A 26,322-nucleotide genomic window follows, 5' to 3' on the forward strand; every position below is an offset into this window, starting at 1 on the left:
AATTCCCCCCAAGGTACAGCATCTCAGAGATTTTAAAATGTTGTACTTCATTTTCATTCAGTTCAAAATATTTTCCAGTTTCTCTTTTGATTTGTTCTTTGATCCATGGTTTATTTAGAAGGTAACTGATTTAATCTCCAATAATTGGGGGTTGTTTCAGAAACCTTTCTGTCGTTGATTTATAATTAATTCCAGTGGGATCAGAGAACATACTCTTCATCACTCTTAATTCTTAAAAGTTTAAGTAACTAGTTTTACAGACCATAATGTTGTATGTCTTGATATCTATTTTATGTGCACTTGAAGAAACTGTATATTCTGTTGTTAGTGGGTAAGGTACTCTGTAACAATTAAGTCATGGAGATTCATAGAGTCATTTAAATTTTCTATGTCCTTGCTGATTTTCTCTCTGTTTATTTTATCAATTATTGAGTGAGAGTCACTAAAGTCTCTAGCTATAATAATGGATATGTCTACTTCTCCTTTCAGTTCTATCAGTTCTTCAATTATTTTGAAGCTCTGTTATTAGGTGCATAAGCATTTAGAGTTTGTAAGACCTCTGGATAAATTGACCCTTTATTTTTACAAAATCACTTTCTTTGTCCTTGACAATATTCTTTGCTCTGAAATCTACTTTATTTAATATTAGAATAGCATTCTAGCTTTCTTTTGGTTAGTATTAGCTTGATAGGTCTTTTCCACCCTTCAACTTTTAGCCTAATTGTGTCCTTACATTTAAACAGTTTCAGGTGTGCGGCATCTAGTGGAGTCTTGCTGATTTACTAGTATGATCATCTTTAAATGAAGTACTTAAACTATTTACCTCTTGTTGATATGGTTGGGTTTACATTTACCTTCTGTTTTGTGTCTATTTGTAACATTTGTTCCTTGGTTAAATCTTTTCCTCACTTCCCCTGCCTGAATTGCCTGTTTTGTTTCATTTTGTCATATGGCTGATGTATTAGTCATGACTCTTGATTGAACTATCTTGGTGGTTGCTTGAGTATACATTTTTAACTCATCATAATCTACTTTTAAGGGCTGGGGATATAGCTCAGTTTGTAGAGTGCTTGCCTCATGAGCATAAGGCCCTGGGTTCAATCCCCAGCACTGCAAAAAAAAAAAAAAAAAGGACAATCTACCTTTAAGTATTACCTACCATTGCACATATAAACACATATAAAATGATTACAACAGAAAACTTCCATTTCTTTCCTCCTGAATCTTTGTGCTTTTGTTGTCAGATATTTTAACTTGACAAGGAATACAAAGTCAAACTACACTGATTATTTTTACTTAAACACAACTATCATTTAAAAAAAAACTAAAAAACTAAAAATCAAACACATTCCCTCACTTCCTTATGATCTCTGGTCTGCCTTCATCTTTGAGCAGTGGTTCTCTTTCCATCTGGTCTCGTTTTCTTCTTTTTCGTCACAGAATTTTCTGTTGATGAATTATTTTAACTTTTGTAGGTTTGAAAAGTCTTTATTCCATCTGCATTTTTGAAAGCTGCTTTCATTGAGTATAGAATGCCATACTTAAAAATTACTGGTCCACTCTTTCTTCACTTGCATTGTTTCCAAAGAGAAATCGATTGGGTTCTAAACATTGTCCCTATGTTCAGAATTTATTTATTTATTTATTTATTTATTTATTTATTTATTTTGCTTTCCTGATGCTTTTAAGATTTTTTTTTTTCATTGTCATTGGTTTGGAGCAATTCAATTATGATTTGCCTTGAAGTTGGTTTTTTTGTGTCTACTGTGTTTGTGATTTGTTAAGCTTCCTGGGTCTCTAACTTTACATTTTCATTTTATTTCAGAGATTTAAGTCATTATTTCTTCCAATATATTTTCTATCCCCACCTGTCTCTCTCCTCTCTCTAGGCACTCTAAATATGTGTATGTTAAGATGCTTAAAGCTGCTCCTGGGTTCACTAGTTCTCTCCTCTCTATTATCTTCTCCTCTGCATTTAAAAACTTTCTGTTGCTATCTCATTTATCTTTTCTTCTACCAAGTCTAATTTTCCTTAATTCAATCCACTGTTCTTGTATACTGTAGATGTCATCTCTAGAAATCCAGTTTGAGTCTTTTAATATCTTCTATGTCATTTCTTAATTTTTCAACTTGTAGAATATAGTTAGAATAAGTTTTTAATGTTATTAACTGATAATTCTAATATCTATATCAGTCGTGGACTGGTTTTGATTGAATAATTTATCTCCTCATTGTGGGCAGTATTTCCTGTTTCTTTGCATGCCTGATGGTTTTTTAATAGGGTTCTATACAACTTCTCACTTGTTGAATATTTTGGTATTCCTATAATAATTTGAAGGCTTTAACCTGGAAAGCAGTTACATCATTTGGAAACAGTTTTATCTTCTCAGGTCTTACTTTCAACATTTTTTAGGCAGGCAGCACCAGACAAGTGCTCAGTCTAGAGCTGACCACTCCTTACTACAAAGTCGACACCCTTTTGCATACTCTATCCAATGCCCATGAATCACAAGGTCTTCCAGTCTGCCCTGTAGAACCAAGCATTACTTCCAGTCCTGTGTGTGTGCCAGACTCTTTTGCTCCTTCACCTGTCCTTAGGAAATTTCCCCACAACCAAGCAGTGGTCAATATCCAGTTAAAAATTTGAAGGAAGACTTCTGAAGATCTCCAGAATGTTCTTTCTCTGTATAGCTCTCTTAATTTCATTATTCTGTCCTAAAAATTCTGTACAACTTGGTCTCTCTCAGACTCTAGATGGTCTCAACTCCATTTCCTTAACTAAGGGAGTCTGGGCTGCACCTGGGTCCTTTTCCCACCCCACCTTCCTTGCACTGCAACCTGGAAACTCTCTTTAAAAAGTAAGCTGGGGCAACTTAAGGGTTCATCTTTTAGGGATCACCATCCATTATTGCCAGATGCTCATATCTTTAAAAACATCATTTTATGTTTTTATCTATAAAAATAGAAAGATAAATCTAACCCATTTTTCCATCTTGGCCTGAAGCAGTTGTGTGAATATTTTTTACATGAATTTTAAACCTTATTTTTTCTAGTCAATATTTTATCTCAAGTGCTTTCCCATGACAAACATCATTCCCAGTCTACTTTTTGTGTGTTGCTACATAATGGTATGATGTATAAATATATCACTTTTACCAGTCATTCCCCCACTATCAAACTTTTTCTGATTATAATATATCCAATTATAAGTAAACTGTGAATGATATCTTTCCATTTCCTTTCTTCATCTGCCTTTCACAATGATTCTTCAGGACACATTTTGAGGAGTAAAAAATAATTGAATTAAGGAATGGGATCTTTCTTCTAATCTTGGTATATATCATCCCATTGTTTTATGAAGATTTCATCAAGCAACTTTCCCAGCAGCACATAAGTGCACATCATATTGAATCCTCACCAACAATGATTATTATCATTTTTCATAATATTTGTTACTCTGATTTGTGAAATTGGTGTCTTGATCTAAACTGTCTTCCTCCTGATTATTGGAATGCTGAATATTTTTATGAGTTTCTCAGTTTTTCCATTTCCTCTTTGTCAATTATATATTCCCATTCTTATTGTCTACTAAGATGTAAGACTGTTTCAAATCAATTTGGATGAGCTCACTGCCTTCCTGCCCTTGCAATATACTCCAACAATACATCAAATTGCCATTTGTGCATGTGCATGTGTGTGTATGTGTGCATGTGCTTTTCTGTGTTCACACTTGCTCTGCCTGGAAGGCCCTCCTTGCCATCTGGGAAATCCCTTCCCTATTTCAAACCAAAAGCTGCTTTGCCAATGAATTTCTCTCTGCCAGTTCCTTAGTAGGCTGAGACCTTCCTTCTTGAACATCCCAACTTTATAACATTAATCTTATTCATTTACACACTGATGAGTATATGTATCCATAAGCTTCTTTAGGACAAAGACTATGTCATTTCATCTCAAAGCCCACACATCTCTGCTAATAATAAAAACCTCAAAATACTATTGGGTAAATAAACAGTTAAAAGAGAAACCAACACAACAGCATTGATTAATGTAACTGACATTTCTGTATACCTACTATGTACCACTGAAAGAAATTTACACCAAATTTATAACAATTTGCTCCCTTTAAGTGGCCTTCTATTTATTGTTCTCTAAACATTTTTCTCATTTGCTCTATTGAATACAATTAATGATCACACAGAGATCTAATATTAAAATAGCACTATAATTGAACTTAGAAAGCCTCCAATCTGTCCTCATCCTGCAATCTCTGCCTAAACTCCTAGCTGCTAGCCTTCAATGACTATGTACCTGCACAATGACTTCCTTTGAGCTCTTTCATTCCCAGCCAATTGAGCTGGGTTTTCCCTGATAAACAGGCACATCTCCAGACACAACCCCCACTCACAGTCCCCTAGGAAAGGAGCTTCCCCCATTTGCTTTATAATCTGTGATGTTTGAATATAGAATCAATCCCTGAAAAATGTGGTCATGGCCCATGGGAAATATCATTTCTCTCTAAGGAATTGGTAAAAGTCACAAGAGTGTCTCCTGGTAAGAGTCTTTCTGTACCTCCCTCTGACTTCTCAAATTATCTCCCACGTATTTGTACGTGCTTACAGTATTTCAAGGCAGATGATTTATAGGAAGATATAAATTTCTTTGTAAAAAGTCCTCATTGAGTCAGGCTGGGCTCAAAGATTAACTTCTATGGCAAGCGAAAGTTGCAAAGTCACCTCATCTCTAGAGGGAAAAGTGGTTGGGGGGATCTATGTAGAGGTATGAGCAGTACAGACTTCAAATAAAGTAAATCACAATGGAAATAGAGAACTCTTACCAGGGGAAAGTGGTATATGTAAGGCCAATGCAGCCTATGTAGGATAAAGGAAATTAGGTTAGGTTAGGTTAGGTGTTGTTTTAGTCTTTTTTGGAGACCCATCTATGTAAGCCACTTGACCCATCCAATATCAGTACATCAGCACCAACCTGACTTTCCTATTGTGTCACCCTAAGAAAGAAACGCCACAGCAGCAGTAGGAAAGATCTACTTGCCAGGCCAACATGCTGAATCAAGGATTGACCATGGCAACTCACGGTAGAAATGAGCTCCTGAACCTTCCTCAAGACACCTGGACCACCTCACTCAGGTGACAAGAGATCAGAGCACACCCTACAAGGGAGAAACAGGGATAGGACCCATACCTGGATGGTCACTGACAGACCTAGCCCCTTTGGGGGCATCAGGCAGGTTCTTTTTATCTTTTGAGGAAGACTACCAAGCAGATGCCTTGCCTGCTCAGCTCTGAGGGTATTTCTGAATAAGGTATATAAAAAAAGATTCCAAAGACAGATAGCTGACCCATTTTGCAAACCCAAGAATGGGTTAGAGTGGAGGAATGCCCTGCCAACTCCATTGTTACTGTCAGCATAGACTCATTAACAACTCAAGGACAGGATACACCTGTTGTTTTCAAATCTTCCAGTGCCTCACATTGAGACATGCAGGTTGAATGTTGTCTAATAAAAGTCTTAATTCAAGATTTGTTTTGAAGTACAGAATTTTCTATTAGTGTCTGGAAGTTAGGATAGAGACCTTAGTTCAACCTCTCTGGGTTCCAGTGTCTTCCTCTTAAGATGAAGGAGATGGACAAGAAGGTTCTCTGGAACATTCCAGCTTTAGATCCTATGACTTGAATATCTATAACTGGCCCTAATCAGGGAGAGATCACTGGTTTCCTAGGAAGATGAAAGGGATTTCAATCCATAAACCTCCTTGCCAAGGTTTAATTCATGTAGGAAACTATTCATTCCACCATCAACTACAGGCTTGGAGTCAGGTTGCAGATGCCATAATCACTCTGTCAGTAAGTAGAGCTCATGTTGCACATCCCCAGTATCAGCACTTGTGAAGCTGGGGTGGAAGTTTTTAGTTGTTGTTCCTGTTCCAAAGCACTTGAGTTCAAGTGCTCTGAGCACATAGTTTCCAAATCCCCAAAGTGAGCCCATGCCCTGAAAGACCAGAGTTAAATTATGTTAAATGGAAAGTTGTATCTTAATGGTAGGAGGAGGACACCCAAAGAGGAATTTAGTGGCTATTTTGAGAAACAGTGAAATCTGTTTCTTGTAACTTGGTTCTCATTGTCTCAATGACAAAGTAGCTGAGCCACCCAATCATTCATGATTGCAGGAACCTATTAGCTATGGTTGAGACTCCACTTACCTGTCAGCTGCTATGGTCAAACAATGGTATGATGGTTGGAGAAGGCCCGGAAAGCCTGGCTATTAGAAAAGATAGTAAAATGGGAAGAAAAAGAAGAAAAGGATCAGGACATTTTTTCCAGTTCATAAATTGAAGATGAAATCACCATAAATAGCTGCCAATGAAGCCATGCCCAGTAATTCTGTACCAAGGCAAAGCTCAAATGCCAGAGAGGCCTGGCAGATCAGACCTCTGAGAGGAGAAGATCACCTAACACTATTCTAAGCATAGGGAAACACTAGGACAGCCAACGGGAGATAAGTTGAGGAATTTGCTTATGAGAATTGCTGGAGACAAAACACATCCACCCCCTCTTGTTGCCAAGGTGTTTAAGCCCAGGTGCTCTGCAGCACATAGCCTCTGACACCCACAACCCCAGAGTAGTCCATGGTCCAGGGACCCCCTAAGCCTAAAGAGATAGAACATAGCATGAGGATCCTGTTGAAAACCTGAGAAGGCATTGAGAGAGTGACATTATTAAAGATGCCATTCTCTGTGTTACTGAGGCCCACATGGTTCTGAACAAAAGTCTTCCTGACTTCCACTGTTCTCAAGAAAGTTCCAGAGATGATGAATGTGAGAAATGAAGAAACAATCTCAGCCTGTGGGTAATATTGAGATCAAAAGATATGATGAGATTCAAGGCCCAGCCTCTGCAAGGAAAATCCTACCCATTTCTGATTAACTTTGATATTTATGAAGTAAGGCAAGCCAGCAGTTTCAAGTCCTAGGAGATTCTGTACACTGATAACATCTGATAACCCAGCTTCAAAGCTGGGTTAAATATTATGGTGTGAGAACCTAACAAGATTAGAGAGGATGTGGCTAGGTTTTGGGAAAAGTTAAGTGGATGGCTAGTGGAAATGGCCATTTTCATCACCAAAACCTGTAGATCCATCCTGGAAATGAAGGAACAAGAACAGCTCCCAGCAGAGAGTGTTGAGACACAAAGTGAATACAAGCTCTTCTAAGGTCAGAAGATGAGTCAGTCACAGACAAGTAATCTGTCTGCCTCAATAAATTTTCCTACTTAGTAAGTTTGGACAGCTCAAAGACAGCTTTGTGCAGATAAACAAGCTTGTCCACGGTGGAACAAGTTAGCAAGGGGCAGCACACTCTGACCCCACGTCACGTGTCACTTCCTCCTCCCCGTTTCTATAAAAAGCATCCCCAGAAATTCTAAAGCCCCAGATGAATCCATTAATAGACCAAATACAAGCAGCCTATTTCAAATAGAAGGCAAAGTTTTAATGTGAATGCTGCTCCCCACATGACCTTCAAATTCAGATCTCTCCCTTTGGCCAATTTCTGTCAGTTCCCCAGACCACTCTAAATAAGACAAAAGACTCTGAAGAGTCCCTTCCCTCCAGTGAGTGGAACTTTGCACCCTCTCAATCTGATGGTTGCTGTTTCTCTGTCTTCTGAATGACTTATCTCCCAAGGCACCCCAGTCCCTCATGCCACAGCATTCTTAGTAGACCTACCACATGATTTTTCAGACATATTTAGACATGACAGAAATCTACATATGAAGCCAACTTGGGATGAATGAAAAAAAGATGAAGTGCATAGTATCTATACAGTAAATGCTGAATTTTATTCATTAATACAAAGGTAATTCATCAAAACTTAAAAATGGGGGGCAGTGTTGAGATCAAGCCCAGACCCTTGTACAGTCTAGGCAAGTGATCTGCCACTGAGTTGTGTCCCCAGCCTAATTTTTTAGCTAAAGTATTTCTTCTACTGCACTCTCTGGCAATACATACACTAAAATTGGAATGATATAGGGAAAATTAGCATGACTCCTACACAAGGGTGACACACAAAGCAAAATTCATGAAGTGTTCCATAGTATTAGGAAATGGAAATGTTAATTACCCCAATTTGGTCATTATACACTTTATATATGTATCAAAGTATCACAACATACCCCCAAAATATGTATAATTATTATGTGTCAAATTTTAAACAAGCATTTCCTTTAAATTTAATTCAGAGTCTACCTACCATAATCTAGGACCTGATTGGGCCCTAGAGAGAACAGTAAGGTAAACATAGTTTGATTTTGACCTTTAGGAAGCATAGAATTCAGAGGAAAAGGAGAAACACAGATCAGTGAAGTACAGAGTCAAGTATGATGAATGTTAAAGGAAAGCATGAACAAAATTCTAGAGGGGAACTCAAGCAAGAAGAGTCCTTTTCTCTTATGAGATGGAGCAGGCAGCATCAGATGCAGTCTGAAGACTGGGTAGAACTTCCAACATTTGATAAAGCAGCAACGCCATTCTAGAGAAAGGGAGAGCCTGGGACAGTATGGGACATGCCGCATTCAGGATTAATAGGTTGGACAGAGAAGAGGGAGCAGGAATTAGAAATAAGGCAGGAAAGGGAAATTGAGGCACACTCTTAATTCCTTTGAAGTCAAGAGAGACCAATTAGAGGGCTGCAGTAACATTCAAGTCTTATAACTGCTCAGACTAGAACAGTAGGCACGGGGTCAAAGGGAAAGGAACAGGAACCAGCCAGTATGAGCATGCAGTGGTCAACACATGCCTACAGAGTGGACATCTGGGAAATTAAGGAGTCCTGAAATAGCTGCCTTCACTGGGGGGTGAGGGCTGGCACAGGGCCACAAAGGGTTATGCCTCACATGCCCCTTATCTCTGGTAGGTGTAGGGTTGGAGCCTCTGTCATAAATCTAATGCTGAGTACTATCTGGAGATTGGAGGACAGCTGCACATCTAATTTTAGGTTCATGCTAGAGAAGTGGAGCAGGTTTAATCTCCACAGGAGGGGGGAGTCATGGTGACACCACACTGGGCATCCACTCCTACAAATGCATCCTGGAATAGCTCTCCCGTAGCCTGTGAGCATTTGGAGGATGATACTCAGTAGAACTATTCATGTCCCCTGGCATGTTAGTTCATTCCCTTCCTTGAAGATTCCCTCAAACCCAAGGATTTTGGTATCTAAATGGATCAAAATATGGATCAGAATATAATTCCTTTGAGTAGGTCTTAGTTACTTTGTGGGGGCAGGGAGGATGGAGCTCATGAGAAAAGATGGAACTGGCAAAAAGTTCCCATCTCCACGTTCTTCTCCAGCCCTGGCAGCCTGATCCAAAGAAGGCTGCCAAGACTCCAGTAGCATTTGTATTAATAATGATCAACAATGTTCTAGCAAGTCAAAGCTCACAAAGTTCTTACACATTACTTCCTAATGTGCATAACAAACTAAGAGGTCAGACTAGATATTCACACTTTGAGTCATGTCAAATTTCAGTTAAAAAAAACTAAAGTGACTCTCCAAGGCATCAGTTAGAGAGGATTCCAATGAGGGTCTTCCAATTAAAGCACCTTTGTTCCTATCATCTTGTTGGGATGTGGAGATAATATAGAAAACAAGGGAGCTTTGGGAAGGAATTTAAAAGTAGAGGGAATAGATATTTAGCCTTTGAGAGGAAATAGCCATTCAATTGAGGAGAAAGACTCCCTATCATTAAGCAAATTGTTCCATGGGTATGAGCCATTTAGTTGGCAAAAGAAATTTAAGCAAACTTTAACTGCCTATGATTGTCTTACATATGGTGGTTTTAGAAATAAAATGCTGGAAATAGACTACGTAAGATACTCCAGTGGTGCTTTAAAAGCCAACGCTCATGTATCAGGCAGGGTTTAAATCCCAGTTCTTTCACTTAAATCCCAGCAGTTTACTTAAACTTCTTTCAGCTTCAATTTTTTTTTTCCTGTAAATTTGGGGACAGTAATAGCACCTGCCTCATGGAGAATAGAAGAGGCTCAAATGAGATAATGCATGCTAAGAATTTACCACAGTGCTGGGCACCTAATAAACACCATGGAAATGACAGCTAAATAGCAGTGGTCGGTGTGGAAGTTTGGTTTTAATTTGATGTTCAGTTAAAAAAGGGGAAGCACCTTGCCCAAAATTTAAAAACAGACTAGACATGCAAAAATATGCCTGAAGTCCCTAAAAGGTTCCTTTTGTTATTGGAAGCACTTCACCCCTATTCATCACTGGTGTTACTTTCCCATTTTCCTGTGGCACCTTGATCATATCTATTCCTGAATGTGATTCTCTTTGTAGAGGAAAAGAAAGCAATAGAGATGGCTAACCTAGAATGAGTCTCTGAGATAGGGGCTTCTTGACTTTGTTGCTCTGTTCCTCCAAGCTTAGCTCAATCAGGAAGACAATAAAATCTATCCTCCCAGAAGGAAGGGCCCTAGGATCCTGATACCCAAGGTTAGCCAGGAAGGGCTTCCCTAGGAGGCTCATGGCCCCCAAGTAATGAAGAAGAGATGACTGAGTAAGACAGGTATGTGAATGGCCAGGAAACATCACATGGATTGTCACATAATGTAGGAGAGGAAACCAGATAGTCCTGAGCTCTGAACAGCTGCATTATGACAGTATCAGATTAGAAGAGGCCTTAAGAATAGGGCAGAAAGATAAAGTTAATGGACTGGTGACCAAAGGACATGTTAAGATTGCAGATGTCAGCAGCAAAGGCCTGCATACAATGACAAAAATGAGACATATCCAAGTCCTACACATCCAAGTAGTCACAAGATGATTGAGCACAAGCTGTACTTTTCCATTGACACCTGGCACTACCATTGCTTCTTAGAACTTAAATGAACTCCAGGAAGAAGGGGATAGAGGAGCAAAACTTTGAATGGACCAAAGAATCACCGGTCTGCCTACATTCTTGATAAGACACTAATTCATAGTTTTGTTATTAAACATAACTAAAGTTTTAAGACAGAAATAAAATATAACTACAGAAAAACAAAAAAGGGTTACTTTTGTCCCTTTGTGACTCTTAATTTTTATACCTACTAGATGAGGGTTCCTTCATAGAATTTTTTAAAAAAATTTTGTAGTTGTAGATGGGCAGAATGTCTTTATTTTATTTATTTATTTTTATGTTGTGCTAAGGATAGAACCCAGTGCCTCAGATGTGCTAGTCAAGTGCTCTTCCACTGAACTACAACTCCAGCCCCCTTCATAGAATTTTGTTAACTGCTACTTTGCAAAATATTTTAACTCTAGAAGAGAGATTTCCAAAATGAAATATATAGAACAATGACCCCTCAAAAAGGTGGTCTTTGAAAAAGAGTTCACAGGACAAATCAGTTTGAGAACAGAGTAAACTACATGACCATCTTAGATATTCCTAACATATCAATTTCAGAAAAACCTCTATGTAGTCCTACAATAAAGTAAGTATCTAACTTTGTTTAACCCAGGACTTTCCAATTTATTTGATGAGGACTTTTTTTTTTAAGCTGAGATGTAATGTATTGTACTCTAGGAAAGACTGGTGTGGAGAGCTGCAGGTAAGAATGGATGATAATAGCCTAACTGTGGTGACCCAAGAGAAAAATAATCAGGTGGAACATGAGCCTAAGATTGATGCTGGGATGCAGAAAATATCATAGCTGGGCATGGAAATGCTACTTGCCAAATGACCCCATATATCTTGGAAATTGGCTGAATTTCTTCTAATATTCTTTCAAGGTCCTCGCTGAGTCACTCCCATAAATGATGGATCTTAATGGTTCTGAATATCTCTAAAGCCTTTATGTGTAACCATCTCCCTTTTTAACTTGGTGATTCACTCCAACTCCAGCCAGCAGAGGCAGAGAGAACAGACTGAGTTTCATTTTCCAATCATAAAAACACATATAAAGACCAGTACACAACCACGATGGACTATTATAAGGCCCAGAACTCATATCAGACGTTTAACTGACTGATTCTTTTGAGATCCTGTCATTTCTGGATTGTCTTTTTGAGAACTATATTGATATTCATGTAATGCTCTTAAAAAAAAAAAAAAGATATACCTGAAGGCTCCAGGCCAAAAAAACCAAACAAATCAAAATATGGGGTTCTGAGTCTAGATTCAAATCTGAACTCTCTCATTCCCTAGTATGATCTTGGATAAAGCTCTTTCCACATCTAAAAATGAGGATAATAACACCCTCATTCAGGGTTATTGTGAAAATGAGAGGAATGACTCGTGGGTGAGTGGTGGGTAGGGATGCAGGTTTGAGATGGGATATCGTCACTGTACGGGATCTTCAAGGGGAAAGTTACCACCAGACTGCACTAGAGTCATCATGACAATAGATGTGGGGCCATCTTCCCATCTGTTGCAAAAAGGGTAGAAGGACAATGAAAGAGCTCTGTACCTGATTGTTCGTGTGTGCTTTCGGGTATAAGGCGTAATGACCTTGAAAAGCAGTTCCATGGCTCCATTAATTCCCAGCATGGCTCCTGTGGTTACTGAGAAAGACAGAAGCACAGTAGTTATTGTCACAGGTGAATGGGATAATACAACTTGGACTGACTCCTTTAAAACACTGGGGGATTATTATGTGTCAACTAAAAATAAAATAAAACAATAGCAGAAAAAAAAAACTTCAAGAGGCACCTAATAAGTAAGATAGCTTTCTTTTCCACGTTGGCTGCAATTTCTCCTACAACTTTAACACAAGGATCACCTCCAACTGAGGCAATGGCCTGATTATGCCTTAGAACCAAAGGGAAAATCAGTTCTTCCCACAACAGAAGTAACTAGCCTGGAAAATTTTTCCCTTTTCAACCAATTGGATGATCATAAAAATATAGTCATAGATGGGCTTGGGATGTAGTTGAGTGGTAAAGCAGTTGCCTAACATCTGAAAGACCCTGGGTTCAAGCCCCAGCACCACAAATATAATATACATATTCATAGACTGAATGACAGAAAGAAACTCAAAGGGGTATCTGGTCAGATAAATAAAATTTGACATCACTCTCCTCTCCAGGGATGCCCTAGCCTCTCTTCAATATTCCCAATGCCCAACTACATTTGGCTAACCCTAGGAATGAGACGGAAGAGAAGAGTCTGATACTCCCCAAGAGGTACTTCATATTTTTCTTTCTTTCATCTTGATAGCCATGGCTGCGGGTACCCCAAACACTTATTGCCAGCTACCAACTTTTGCTTTAGAAGCAACAGCTTTGGTGGCAGGTCAGTAGCAGATGACTCCACCCTCAGACACTTCAGCTGCTCCCAGTCAGGTCCGCGTGGAGCCCCATCCCCTACCTGGGACTACGGAAACAGAGCCATCAGCTGGCAGGACGCTGCGCATGCGTGAGCCCACCCTTGTGCCTGTATAGGCAGCCTCCCTATATCCTTATCAGAACAATTCACGGGCTGCTGCTGCTTCATATGATGCAATGCTCTAGTAGATTCCTTTGAATGGTTACATTTTGCCTATTCATGATTTGTCTCCAGTGGAGTCATCTGAGCTGGTTACACTAAGAACTCGTAGCACTAGAGGCCCAGGACTGGTAACACTGAGGGCGGCTAGGAGCCAGAGAAGAGTGGGGAGCCACAGAGAGCTGCAGGGGACTGCTAGCTCTGGCTGTTTGAAGAATTCCAGATGACTTGGAGAGCCGCTGGCATTCAAGGCTCCCGGCTGCTAACACTGACAGCCTAGAGCCACTGGCCCTCAAAGCTCAGAGCTGCTTATATTAAGGAAACTGTACTTTGCCTCTTTGTGATTTCTATTCAGTTTAAGCAAAATAACTCTCAACCAATTGATAACAGAAACAACTCAGATCAAATAAGAGGAATATGCAGGGCATAAAATGAGTCATTCTAGAGGGGGCAAAAGGGAGAATGAAGGGTGGTCGTCTTCTAAGGTCACTCTCTTCTTTCCTTTCCTCCACTGTATTTGTGTTTTTGAGACAGAAGACCTAGGGATGCCTTGTGCTTTTGGTATATTTGTTCTGGCAAAACTGAGTAGAAGACAGGAAGTCTTAAAGAAGCAAAGAGAAAACAAAAACAAGGGTGGCATCCACTGGCTTGCCATAAACCTCAGGAAAGAATGCTAAGGGAAATTGGAAACTCTAATGTAGTTCATCCCAATACAGTCTACCAGACAGAAACTGGGGTTGATATCTTATCTATTACAAAGAGCACTTGTTCCTGGAACATCCTCTAAGCATATGTCCCTCCTGAGGATAATACAGGCAGTAATTGCCTGGATCAAAATCTGGGGATTTGGCATTCTACTTCTGCCCATCAATCTTCCACTCTTGTGGTTACTAATTTGGTCCTTACTTCTAAATTGAGAAAACATGCTAGAGCAAAGTCTTGGCAAATAAGTCAACAAAATTCTGTTTTAAAATAGAGTTCAGGAGGGGATAGTTTAAGAGCACAGATTCTAACATGGAAGCCTTTGGAACTGGGAGAGGATAACCATATGAAATCCTCACTGGATTCACCCTCTCTGGATGCCTGTGGAAGGTTGTGTCTCTGGAGCTCTATTGACATCCCTATTGGTCATCTGGGAACTTCACTGGCTTTTATAGAACAATTATGGTTCCAACCAACTCCTCTAAAGATAGGAGCTGTTTAGAAAGCTTGCTGGAATATCAGCAGTAGCTAACAATTCTTCAGAGAGTACTCCACAGACTTCTTGAACTCTGTTTACAGCTCATCAGTAAAGTCAATAGATAGTGACAGTAAAATTTTTTAATATCTTATGAAACAGTAAATTGGTATAAAAAAATGTAGGCTTGGAACATGAGCCAAGTGGCCACCTCCTCACACCCACAGCAAATCCCAAGATTTCTCACAGCTCCAGCTGAAGGTATTTTTCTAGATATCCATAGTTATTATAGATACTAAGGAAGGCAAGCCATTCAGCCTAATTATTCCTTAGGAAATCATGAGATTCTTCAAATCTTGTGCTGCTGGCAAGCTCCAAAAGGGGCTGGCATGCCTTTTGGCTACTCAGTAATGAGAGTTTTCCTTTAAACAGAGCCACAGCTCCTCTTTCCCTTTATTAGATGTGGGTTTGAGCATATCCATTCAGCTTCTCCCAAATGTTCTCTGATTTTCTAGTCAATATGTATTCAATGGGTGAGGATACATCTGTCTATAAACAAGGAATCAAGAACCTGAAGGACTTTCTCCTTATAAATCTTCAATCCTTATTAACAGAATTCACCAATGAAAATTATTTTATAGTTCTTTGGATTGCTAGAAAAAGTACTATTTATTATTTACTCCCTTCATGTGTACTCCTATTATTTCAAAAGATTAGAAAAAAAAAATAGAACAGGAAAGAGAAACTAACACTTGTGCATCTGCTGTGTGACAGTTATACCCATGAGTATTATTTTTTTGATTTTTTTTTGTTTTTTCAGACTGCATTTTGATTCATTGTACACAAATGGGGTACATCACTTCATTTCTATGGTTGTGCACCATGTAGATTCATACCATTTGTGTAATCATACATGTACATAGGGTAGTGATGTCTGTCTCATTCCACCATTTTTTATACCCCACCTCCCTCTCATTTCCCTCTATGTAATCGAAAGTTTCTCCATTCTTCTCTCACTCCCCACCCCCATTATATAACATCATTCCATGAGTATTATTTATTCCTTTTACCAAATCTGTGAGCTCTGCTATGGGCTGAAATGTGTTCCCCAACATTCATGTGTTGAACCCCTAATCCCCATTACCTGAGAGGTCATTAGGGCAGGCCATAATCTAATCTGACTGTGTCCTTATAAGTAGAGAAAAATTTAACAGGTAACAAGATACCAAGGATGCCCAAGCACAGAGAAAAGGCCATTCAAAGACACAGGGAGAAAGCAGTCATTGTCATTGTCGTTAGACTTAGGAGGGAGGCCTCAGAAGAAACCAAACCTGCAACATCATGATCTAAGACTTCCAGCCTTCCACTCTAGGAAAAAGTTAATTTCTGTTGTTTAAGCAATGTACACTGTGGGTATTTTGCTGTAGCAGACCTAGCAGATTAATACTAATAATTATTGCTGCTACAATTTTACAAAGGAAGAAACCAAGGTTAAACAGGTTAAGTACCCATGTTACATTACTCATAAGAAATAGAATCAGAGTCAAATTCAGGTCCTTCTGGCTTTGAGCCCCACATTCTTTCCCTTACAGAGTGTATTACATTTAAATAATTGTCACTTTCATTCTACAGGAAGGGAGCTCAGGAAGGAGAAATAGAAGTCTGCACTCATTATACATGAAATAGGAGGCATATCATCTAATCTATTAATAAAAATGTGTCCATATGGAGTAGAATCAACATGAGTTTTGGAGTTAGAAACTCAGCCCTCATGACTTATTATCTGTATGAATTCAAGCAATTATTGCACTCTTCCAAACTTATTTTTTTCTTAGATATAAAATTATGGGTCTAAGTACAGGATGGTTATAATAATTAGAAATAATCCAAATCAGAAGATGACAAATAAGTATCAGCTCACATGCCTGGATCTATCCACTTTGTGAGAAAGATCATGAGATTAAAACAAACAGAAACCGGTAATCAATGAGTAACTTCAGGAATTCAGTAAGGAGATTTGTGGTGGGAAGGTCATTCTTGGCAGAAGTAACACCTGTCATGTGTCTTGGATATGATAAAAACTGAAGAAATTCTGCCTTTCTCCTACCATAGAGAATTCTAGAATGTTATAATAAATGTGTGACTCTCAAGGAAAACCAATATAAAAGGCTATCTCCAGGAATATTTGTACCTGGCTAAGGAGGAGATGAAGAAATAACTTCTCTCCTCCACAGCCTTTGAATCACCTGACTCCTTTATTTATCTGGTTGGGATAAAATATATTCCCCACATCCCCACTAGATCCCCCACATGGTTCCCAGGTATCCCAGCAGAGTTCTGAAAGCAATCCTATAGGTCCAGAGCAGAGTCACTTACCACTGGAAGCGAACACACGCAGAACCCAGAGACAGTGCAGGAGGTTGTGGCTATGGGACAGGTTTTTCCTGGTCAAAATCAATGTCACATCAAGTGCTTCCAATTCCAGTGCCTTCTGTCCAAACTTTTTATCTAGGAACACAAATCAATCTCTCTTAGTTGCATTTCATACTGATTCTGAAAATTGTACAATGTGTAGGGCAGAGAAAGGAAAGATGGTGGAAAGAGGAAGATAATCATAGTCAAAGACACTTTTCAGATCTAGTTTAAAAACTTCTATTTTGGTACCAATACCATGCCGTTTTTGTTACTATTGCTTTGTAGTAGAGTTGAAGATCTGGTATTGCAATACCCCCTGCTTCACTCTTTCTGCCAAGGATTGCTTTAGCTATTCTGGGTTTTTTATTCTTCCAGATGAATTTCATAATTGCTTGCTCTATTTCTGTAAGGAACATCATTGGGATTTTAATTGGAATTGCATTGAATCTGTATAGCACTTTTGGTAGTATGGCCATTTTGACAATATTAATTCTGCCTATCCAAGAACATGGGAGATCTTTCCATCTTCTAAGGTTTTCTTTAATTTCTTTCTTTAGTGTTCTGTAGTTCTCATTGTAGAGGTCTTTCACCTCTTTTGTGAGATTGATTCCCAAGTATTTTATTTTTATCGAAGCTATATTGAATGGGGTAGTTTTCCTAATTTCTCTTTCTGAAGATTCATCGCTCATGTATAGAAATGCCTTAGATTTATGTGCATTGATCTTATATCCCGCTACTTTACTGAATTCACTTATGAGATCTAAAAGTTTTCTGGTGGAATTTCCTGGTTCCTCTAAGTATACAATCATATCATCAGCAAATAGGGATAGTTTGAGTTCTTCTTTGCCTATTCATATCCCTTTAATTTCTTTGGTCTGTCTAATTGCTCTGGCTAGAGTTTCAAGGACAGAATAGAGGACACGGACACAAACCCAAATAAATACAATTTTCTCATACTAGACAAAGGGGCCAAAAATATGCAATGGAGAAAAGATAGCCTCTTCAACAAATGGTGCTGGGAGAATTGGAAATCCATATGCAACAGAATGAAACTAAACCCATATCTCTCACCATGCACAAAACTAAACTCAAAATGGATTAAGGATCTCGGAATCAGACCAGAGACCCTGCATCTTATAGAAGAAAAAGTAGGTCCAGAGCTTCAACATGTCGGCTTAGGACCAGACTTCCTCAACAGGACTCCAATAGCACAAGAAATAAAAGCAAGAATTAATAACTGGGATAGATTCAAACTAAAAAACTTTCTCTCAGCAAAAGAAACTATCAGCAATGCGAAGAAAGAGCCTACAGAGTGGGAGAAAATCTTTGCCAATCATACTTCAGATAGAGCACTAATCTCCAGAATCTATAAAGAACTCAAAAAACTCTATACCAAGAATGCAAGTAATCCAATCGACAAATGGGCTAAGGAAATGGATAGACACTTCACAGAAGAAGATCTACAAGCAATCAACAAACATATGGAAAAATGTTCAACATCTCTTGAAATAAGAGAAATGCAAATCAAAACCACCCTAAGATTCCATCTCACCCCAATTTGAATGGCGATTATCAAGAATACAAGCAACAACAGGTGTTGGCAAGGATGTGGGGAGAAAGGTACACTCATACATTGCTGGTGGGGCTGCAAATTAGTGCAGCCACTCTGGAAAGCAGTATGGAGACTCCTTAGAAAACTTGGAATGGAACCACCATTTGACCCAGCTATCCCACTCCTTGGCCTATACCCAAAGGACTTAAAATCAGCATATTACAGAGATACAGCCACATCAATATTCATAGCTGCTCAGTTCACAATAGCCAGATTGTGGAACCAACCTAGATGTCCTTCAATTGATGAATGGATAAAGAAACTGTGGTATATATATACAATGGAATATTACTCTGCCATAAAGAATGATAAAATTATGGCATTTGCAGGCAAATGGATGAAACTGGAGAATATCATGCTAAGTGAGATAAACCAATCTCAAAAAACCAAAGGAAGAATGATATCGCTAATAAGTGGATGAGGACACATAATGGGAGGTGGGAAGAGTTAGTGTTAGGGTTAGAGTTAGGTTTAGGGAGGGGGGCAAGAATGGAGGAAGGAAGGACTGTATAGAGGGAAAAGAGGGGTGGGAGGGGTGGGGGGAAGGGAAAAAAATAACAGAATGAATCAAACATTACCCTATGTAAATTTATGATTACACAAATGGTATGCCTTTATGCCATGTACAAACAGAGAAACAACATGTATCCCATTTGTGTACAATAATAAAAAAAAAAAGAATTAAAAAAAAAAGAAAAAAAAAAAAACTTCTGCAAAATGTCCCCATTGGAACCAAATGAATCAAAGAGTTAATTCTGGGTACACATATTCACATGACACATTGGGGGGTTGTATGACTTTCAAGCCATTACTTCTGAAGATGTTTCTGGTTGTCCTCAAACATGAACCCAAGTTCAATTGAGCATCAATTTCTCCCTTTAAGACAATTCTAGAGTTAAGAATACTTAGTAAAACAACACTCAAATGCAATGAGTGAATTTTGACTAGATCCTGCTTTGAATGTCTGTATGAAAGAATTGGAAATATTTGGAGAAATTGGAATAATTATACATTATGCATGTATCATTGATTTATTAAATGTGTAATAATGATCTTGTGGTTATGCAGTAAAATGTCTCTTTTCAAATAACTCAAAAGAACTTTGGATCACTTTCCTTAAACTATTTCAAATAAATGGGTGTAGGAAATATGGCAAAATGTTAATAATGATGAGATCGTAGTTGTAGTCTGGTAAGAGGTCATTTTTCTATGTGACAAAATTTTCATAATGAAAAGTCAAAACATATTTTAAGAAAATAAAAATTTCCCATCAAACATCTCTAAATGATTTCTCCAAATAACCTGATGTCTAATGTTGCAGGTAAGTTATTACTATCTTCTTAATTAAAAGATAAGCATTAAAAGTAAGAGAAAGCACCTTTTATTCTATGTTCCTTCCTTCCACTTGATACCATGTGACTGTGTATCCAGTCACATTTATTTGTATACTGTCCAAAGCATGATGCCCAAATCATCCTGGTTTGTTGTTTTTTGTTTGCTTGGTTTTATTTGTTTGTTTTTCAGAAATGTATCCCTATCAGATTCATTGCAATAGTTTCCTTTCTGTGTTTGGCTTATTTCATTTAGCCTAATATCCTCTAAGTCCATCCATGTTGTGGTAAATGAATGACAGGATTCCGTTCTTTGTAAGGTTGAATAATATTCCATTGTGCATATGTGCTACATTTTGTGTATCCATTCGTTCATTGCTGAACACTTAGGTTATTTCCACATCTCAGCTATTGTGAATAATGCTACAATGAACTTGGGAATGCAGATACCTTCACAAATTGGTGATTTCACCTTCTTGAGATATATGCCCAGAGGAGGGATTGCTGGGTCATATGGTTCTGTATTTAATTCCTTTAGGGATGTTCACAGTGACTGTACCAATCTAAATTCCCACTAACCATGTGCAGGATTCTCTTTTCTTCCATCTTCACCAACATTTGTTATCACTTCTCTTTTTGGTAATAACCATCCTTGCGAGCTGATGTGGTAACACGAATATACAGAGATAGAGAATGAAATAGCATTCACCACCAGTGGGAGTGGAGGAAAGGAAATAAGGTGCAGGTGACATGATTAAAAAAAATGTGTAGGATGAACAGGTTCAGAGATCTAATGTATAACATGAGGACCAAAGTTAACAAAAATCACAACGTATCAGAGACTTTCTGTTAAATAAGTAGATTTTAATGCTATTGTCACAAAAAAGTAACTATGTGAGATGATAGACATGTTAATCTACTTCACTATAATCATGATCTTACTGTATACATAGATATATACATATTATATATATATATATATATACATATCTTATGCCATAAACCTCAAATACACCCAATAAATTTTACTTTAAAAAATCCTTCACAGCTGGGTGTGGTGTCTCAAAATAAAAAATAAAATATTGGGAATGTGACTTAGTGGTGGTTAAGTGCAACTATGCTCAATCCCTGGTACCAAAAAAAAAAAAATTTTAATTTTTGTAGGTGGAAATGAGTAAAACAGAGACGATACCCTCAACCTGGCTTTACCAATTTTAACTCTGGGCCAAAAGACGCCAGCAGAGATTATAACTAAACTTACAAGACCCATTCCCTCCATCAGAAAAGAACTATCTATGCTGCTCTGCTCATAAGCAACCAAATGCATTTCTTTTCTGTTCAGGCCTGCCCACAGCAACTTGAGCATCAATGTCAAGGACTGCAACCCTTGATGGCAGAGGCTGCAGTGGCATAATTATTACAAAGGCATTTCAAGATCAATAAGTAGGAAATCACTGTCCTGGTGAATCTCTCATCTCCTTTTCTCCTACGAAATCTATATGACTCTTGTTTCTCAGCCCCCAGGCTCCACATGCTAAGCATGTCATATATAATACCTCATTCAATCTTCATATCAACTCTAGAATTGAATGCTATACTTCCATTTTATACAAAAGGACACAATGGTTCAGAAAGCATAAGCAAATTGCCCAAGATCACACAGCTAGAAAGTGTCAGGGCCAGAATTGAAACCCAGACCTGAAACCCAGACCTGACTTCCCAGCTTATACTGTTTATGACCGGGCTGTATATCAGGTCTCTACATTCTTTTCCTAGAGTTCTCTTGGCCCACTCAGCTTTGCTGACTTCCTCTCGTTCTTCAAGTTTCAGCTCAAATGTCACCTCTCCCTGACCATGCCATCTTAGAGTAGCATCACTCCTTCTTTTCCTTAAGGCATTCATCACAGTCTGCTACCATCCTGTTAATTATTTGTTGACTTGCTGGCCTGCCCCACTTGGAATGGAAGCTGTGTGAGAGTAGGTTCCTTGACTGCCTTGGTCACTCTGGTTCCCCCAGTGCCTAGAACAGCACCTGGCCCTGAGAGGATGTAGTAACTAACTATTGAATATTCACCAAGTGCATTTTATTTGTTTTATCTTAAGCATGCTTAAACAGATGTCACCTGATTCTCATTTCTTAGTCCTTATCAATGGAACATTGAACGGACTCTAAATAGAGATCCAAACATTGAAGGAAAAGGGTGTCCCAGAGCCCTCACCTATAGCTAAATAGCTGTGGATATCAAATGTCTGCTTTGTAGAGGGTCTGAGCTTCTCAATTGTGATCTGTGTGAAACTCAATGCACAATTTACACTTAACTATCATGAGTAGTTTGAAATGTTTGTCTGATTTCTGAACACCTGGGTTTTCAAGAAAGCCCAGGTTTCTGGAATCTTCCATGGGAGAAGAGAAATGACCATGGAGCATAAGTAGAAAGCACTCTGGGGCTTCACTTCCTCTAAACTAGAGATTTTCTACTTCTATGTAACTTTTATACTGGGTTGAATGAATAGTCTCACCCAAATATTCACATCTACCCTAAACCTTTTATTTGGAATTAGAGTCTTTGTAAATTTAGTTAGGATTTTTGTAGATTTCAGATGAGGTCCATAGAATAGAATGGGCCTTAAGTCTAACTACTGATGTCCCTATATGAAAAGGAGAGGGCACACGGAGAATGCCATGTGAAGATGGAGGCAGAGACTGGAGTGAAGCATCTACAAGCCAAGAAACACTGCAAGAGTCTGGCAACCACAGAAGCTGGGGGGAAGCTGAGAACATGTTCTCCCTCAGGGCCTCTAGGAGGATCCAACCCTGTCAATATCTTGATTTAGAATTTATAGCCTCTAGAATTATGATAAAATACATTTCTGCTGCATTATGTCACCCGGTTTGTGGTAATTTATTGCAGAAACTCTAGGAGACTAATACACACATAATGGACTTTCATATAAGTTGCAATTTGTTAGAATGCTTTATTTACTTTTTCAAATGATTACAAACTACATTGAAGTGACTCCTCTCTTTTCCTCCATATGATCCAAACCCTATCTAGTCCAGGTCCAAGCTTGCTGTGGCCTCTCCTAAGCACAGGCTGTGAATTAATGAACATCTAGGTTAACAAAAAATTGCCTTCCCTGTGGAGCTGGCCAGGCCATCACCACCAATGGGTCTGAGACCTCTCTGCTGCTTCCCCACAAACACTTCCCAAATTACACTCAAGGCAACAACTCCCGAAGTGCCTTCTCAGTCTTGGGTCTTGGAGTGTAGGTACCTCGTAAGCCAACTTTGGCCAGCAGTCTGAAGAGAGGCAGGAGAATGTCATAGTCAGGAGAAGCTGTCCTTGCAGTGTCCACCAGAGTCTGCAGAAGGGCTTCACTACCACCTTTGCTGATCATATAGTGAATCCTCCTGTCTGTACCTGGGAGGAAACCAGAAGAAAAATAAGCCACCAATGACAACCCTCATTTTCTTAGAGCAGTCCTCAGACTTAACAGCTAGAACAGAACAAAAGTTGGTTTATCTCACCCCAGAAACCAAACCTGTGTAATTCTTAGAGTACCATGTGTTAAAATTGTGCTATCAGGGGAGGAAGGTGCGAAAGGGGACAATAGTGGACAATAAATGGAGCCTAGAATTCAGTTTCCCAGAGCCTGTTTAATCATCAGTGATGTGTGTGCAAATGTATGACATGTATATAAATAGGCATGCAGGCTTACTTATCATCCTATGCTTGTGCTGTAGATTTGAATCATTAGTATCAAGGGTTGGGAAGATCTTTCATCTAGAATAATTTTATTGATGGTTTAGCAATTTTCTAATACTGGCCTTCAGTAGCTGATGGGAGGAAAATATGGAATCCACTTGAGTAGTCTTTTGAGAAATGTTATGGTTTGAAAAACATTCCCCAAAAGCTCCTGTTAAATGCAGGAATATTCAGAGGAAAAATAATTGGATTATGGGAGATATGTCCTAATCAGTCCAAGGTAGGATGGACTGTCTAGGTGCTAACTGTAGACCTGTGGGCCATAGTTGGAAGAGGTATGTCACTGGGGGCATGCCCTGGAGGGGTTGTTCATCCCTGAGCCCCTTTCTCCCTCTCTTCTTCCTTGCTGCCATGAGGAGAGCAGATTCCCTCCATCATGCCCTTCCCCCATGATGTGCCACCTTACTTTGGACCCAGAGTGATGGAGTCAGCTGTATATGGATTGAGACCTCTGAAACCATTAGCCCCAAATAAACTCTTCCTCCTCTGAGTTATTCTTGTAGGGTATTTTCATCACAGTGACACAAAATTTAACTAACATTAGAAATAAATGCCCAATCATCCTATCTAGGGAATTTTAAAGAGTCTGAAGCAAAAATGAAGTATTGGTCTTTCTATCTAAGAAGTTTTCAGCAGGCAACTCCCCCAACCCACCAAAAGACAAACTCAAAAGCATTGATTACATTGTAACTTGGAAAGTGTACTGTGATTCTCTTAGATCAACATGCACTGGGCTTGGTTGACGCAACGAAAGTGGCCAGCAAGATGAGACCTTATCAAAAAAGATCCCCTGGATTTTCATCCTAATGAAAAGCAGCAACCTCTACAAGGAAAAAAAATATAATGCGGCAGGGAGGAGAGGAAAAGAAAGGATAGGAGAAGGGAGGAGGGGAGGGAGAAGCTGGGAGGGAAGGGAAAGAAAAGAAAGGAGAGAGTAACCACCACCTGTACCAGAGGAAGAACACCAAGTTTCATTCTAAGAGTTTCAGACACCTCTGGTAAATTGAACATAGCATTATTCCAATAGAGGAGTGACTTTATCTACAGAGGGAAAGTCACTCAAAACACTGAAGGAAAGTTGTTGTACCAATGAAGACCAGCATGGCCCATGAAAAGATCATGTATGATAGAACCCTTGAGACTCTAGCTTTGTCATGTCATTCATTCTTGGTATCACCTGTTTGTGGCAGTATTTCTGTCTGATGTTATAAGCTAGCTTATGCAGAAATGCAAATTGAATGAATTTGATTGAATTTGAATTTGAACTGAATGCCCAAGGACCTTGGTGGAAACTTTGGCCAATAGAGGTATGCTCCAGTTAACTCAGTTGATTCCAAAGTACTCAATTCTGTCATCTTTTCTGAAAACTAAAATGGCTTACCAAACTTCAAAGTCCAGCTCCTACCCCACATTCCTTCTCCACTTTGACATATGTAAGGGAGCCACCAATACCTGGCTTTCCAAATGACCCACAATGGAAGGTAGAAAAGGGAGGAAAGGGACAGAACAACTGAGGTGTAACCCTTCCAGAGAAGAGTCCCCACAAGGTCCTCACAAGGTCCTTAGCCTTATGAGAAATCCCAGAATAGTCATTCAATGTCTAATTTTTTCCTAAGGTAAGGTAAGTGTAAAGAGTGTAGAACCCAAGTACAATCAGCCCAATTTATTCCAAGGAGAAAACATGGGATGATGACTCTTTATCTCAGAGTAAATGAACTACTTCAACCCCTCAGCCACACAGATGACTGGAAAGACTGCATCAGCATGTCCATCATACGATTAGATGCAAGGGAGGCATACTCACCAACAGAAAGAAGATCTCCAAGGACCTGGAGGATGGTCAGGATGGATGCCTTGTCAGAGGAGCTCTACAATGAGAACACAGATAGTCATCTCTATAAGGAATGCAAGAGGAAGGAGGTGGCATGGTCAGGAATGCACAGGCAAGAAGCAGGGCTAGGCTTTCTTCCACTGAGAAAGTCACTTTATTGTGAAAAGATGGACAAGGGGCTCTCTTTAAATAATAATAATAAGTAGGCTCACTGAGATGAGGGTTTCAGGAGCTAGGCCTCCACATTGAGTCTTCAGGACCCCTTTGGAGGAACTTGTCTTGTAGTAGCATCAGCAAGGTAGACAAAAGAATAAATATTAATGTTATCATAGAGTCAGCAAAGGAAAGGAGCTTTGTAGGCCAAGGTAGCACAGATCTGTTATTATGTGCACTTCGATTGTTTTTAAACTCAGGGCACAGGGGAAAAAAGAGAAACCCACAAAAATGTTCTGATGCAAATACTTCCTTGCTAGGTATGGATGGATATTTCTTTTCTCAACAGAAACCTGGGGTAGAACCAAATCATAGTATGGTAATCCTCTAAGGGATCCTAACAATTCTTGACACCTACCCCTTGTGTCATAGAAGAAAACTCTTGAGTTCAGAGGGTAGGAGAACTTGCTGAGTCCCCTGAGTAATTTATATAGTGAATTCAGAGGTAAAACCTAGTACAGGTTTCCAAAATCAGTCTATTCATCTTTT

General features: G+C 39.0%; 1 protein-coding gene and 1 non-coding gene across 2 annotated transcripts in view; one reads left to right on the plus strand and one right to left on the minus strand.

Moving 5' to 3' along the window:
* Positions 1–25,660, minus strand: part of Agbl1 (AGBL carboxypeptidase 1) — a 726,904-nt gene extending 701,244 nt beyond the window's left edge. Inside the window, exons 1-4 of the mRNA XM_047540786.1 lie at positions 25,594–25,660; positions 23,298–23,444; positions 17,041–17,172; positions 12,472–12,565 (exon numbers count right to left, since the gene is read on the minus strand). Coding sequence (XP_047396742.1) covers positions 12,472–12,565; positions 17,041–17,172; positions 23,298–23,421 — 350 coding nt within the window. The 5' untranslated portion in view covers positions 23,422–23,444; positions 25,594–25,660. The remainder of the gene's footprint in view (positions 1–12,471; positions 12,566–17,040; positions 17,173–23,297; positions 23,445–25,593) is intronic.
* On the plus strand, positions 8,002–8,112 carry LOC124978408 (U6 spliceosomal RNA). Its single transcript, XR_007107434.1, has one exon. It is a non-coding gene; the product is annotated as a U6 spliceosomal RNA (small nuclear RNA).
* Positions 25,661–26,322: the final 662 nt, after the last annotated feature.

This window comes from Sciurus carolinensis, chromosome 2, assembly GCF_902686445.1.
Source record: "Sciurus carolinensis chromosome 2, mSciCar1.2, whole genome shotgun sequence".
Classification (NCBI taxonomy): Eukaryota; Metazoa; Chordata; class Mammalia; order Rodentia; family Sciuridae; genus Sciurus; species Sciurus carolinensis.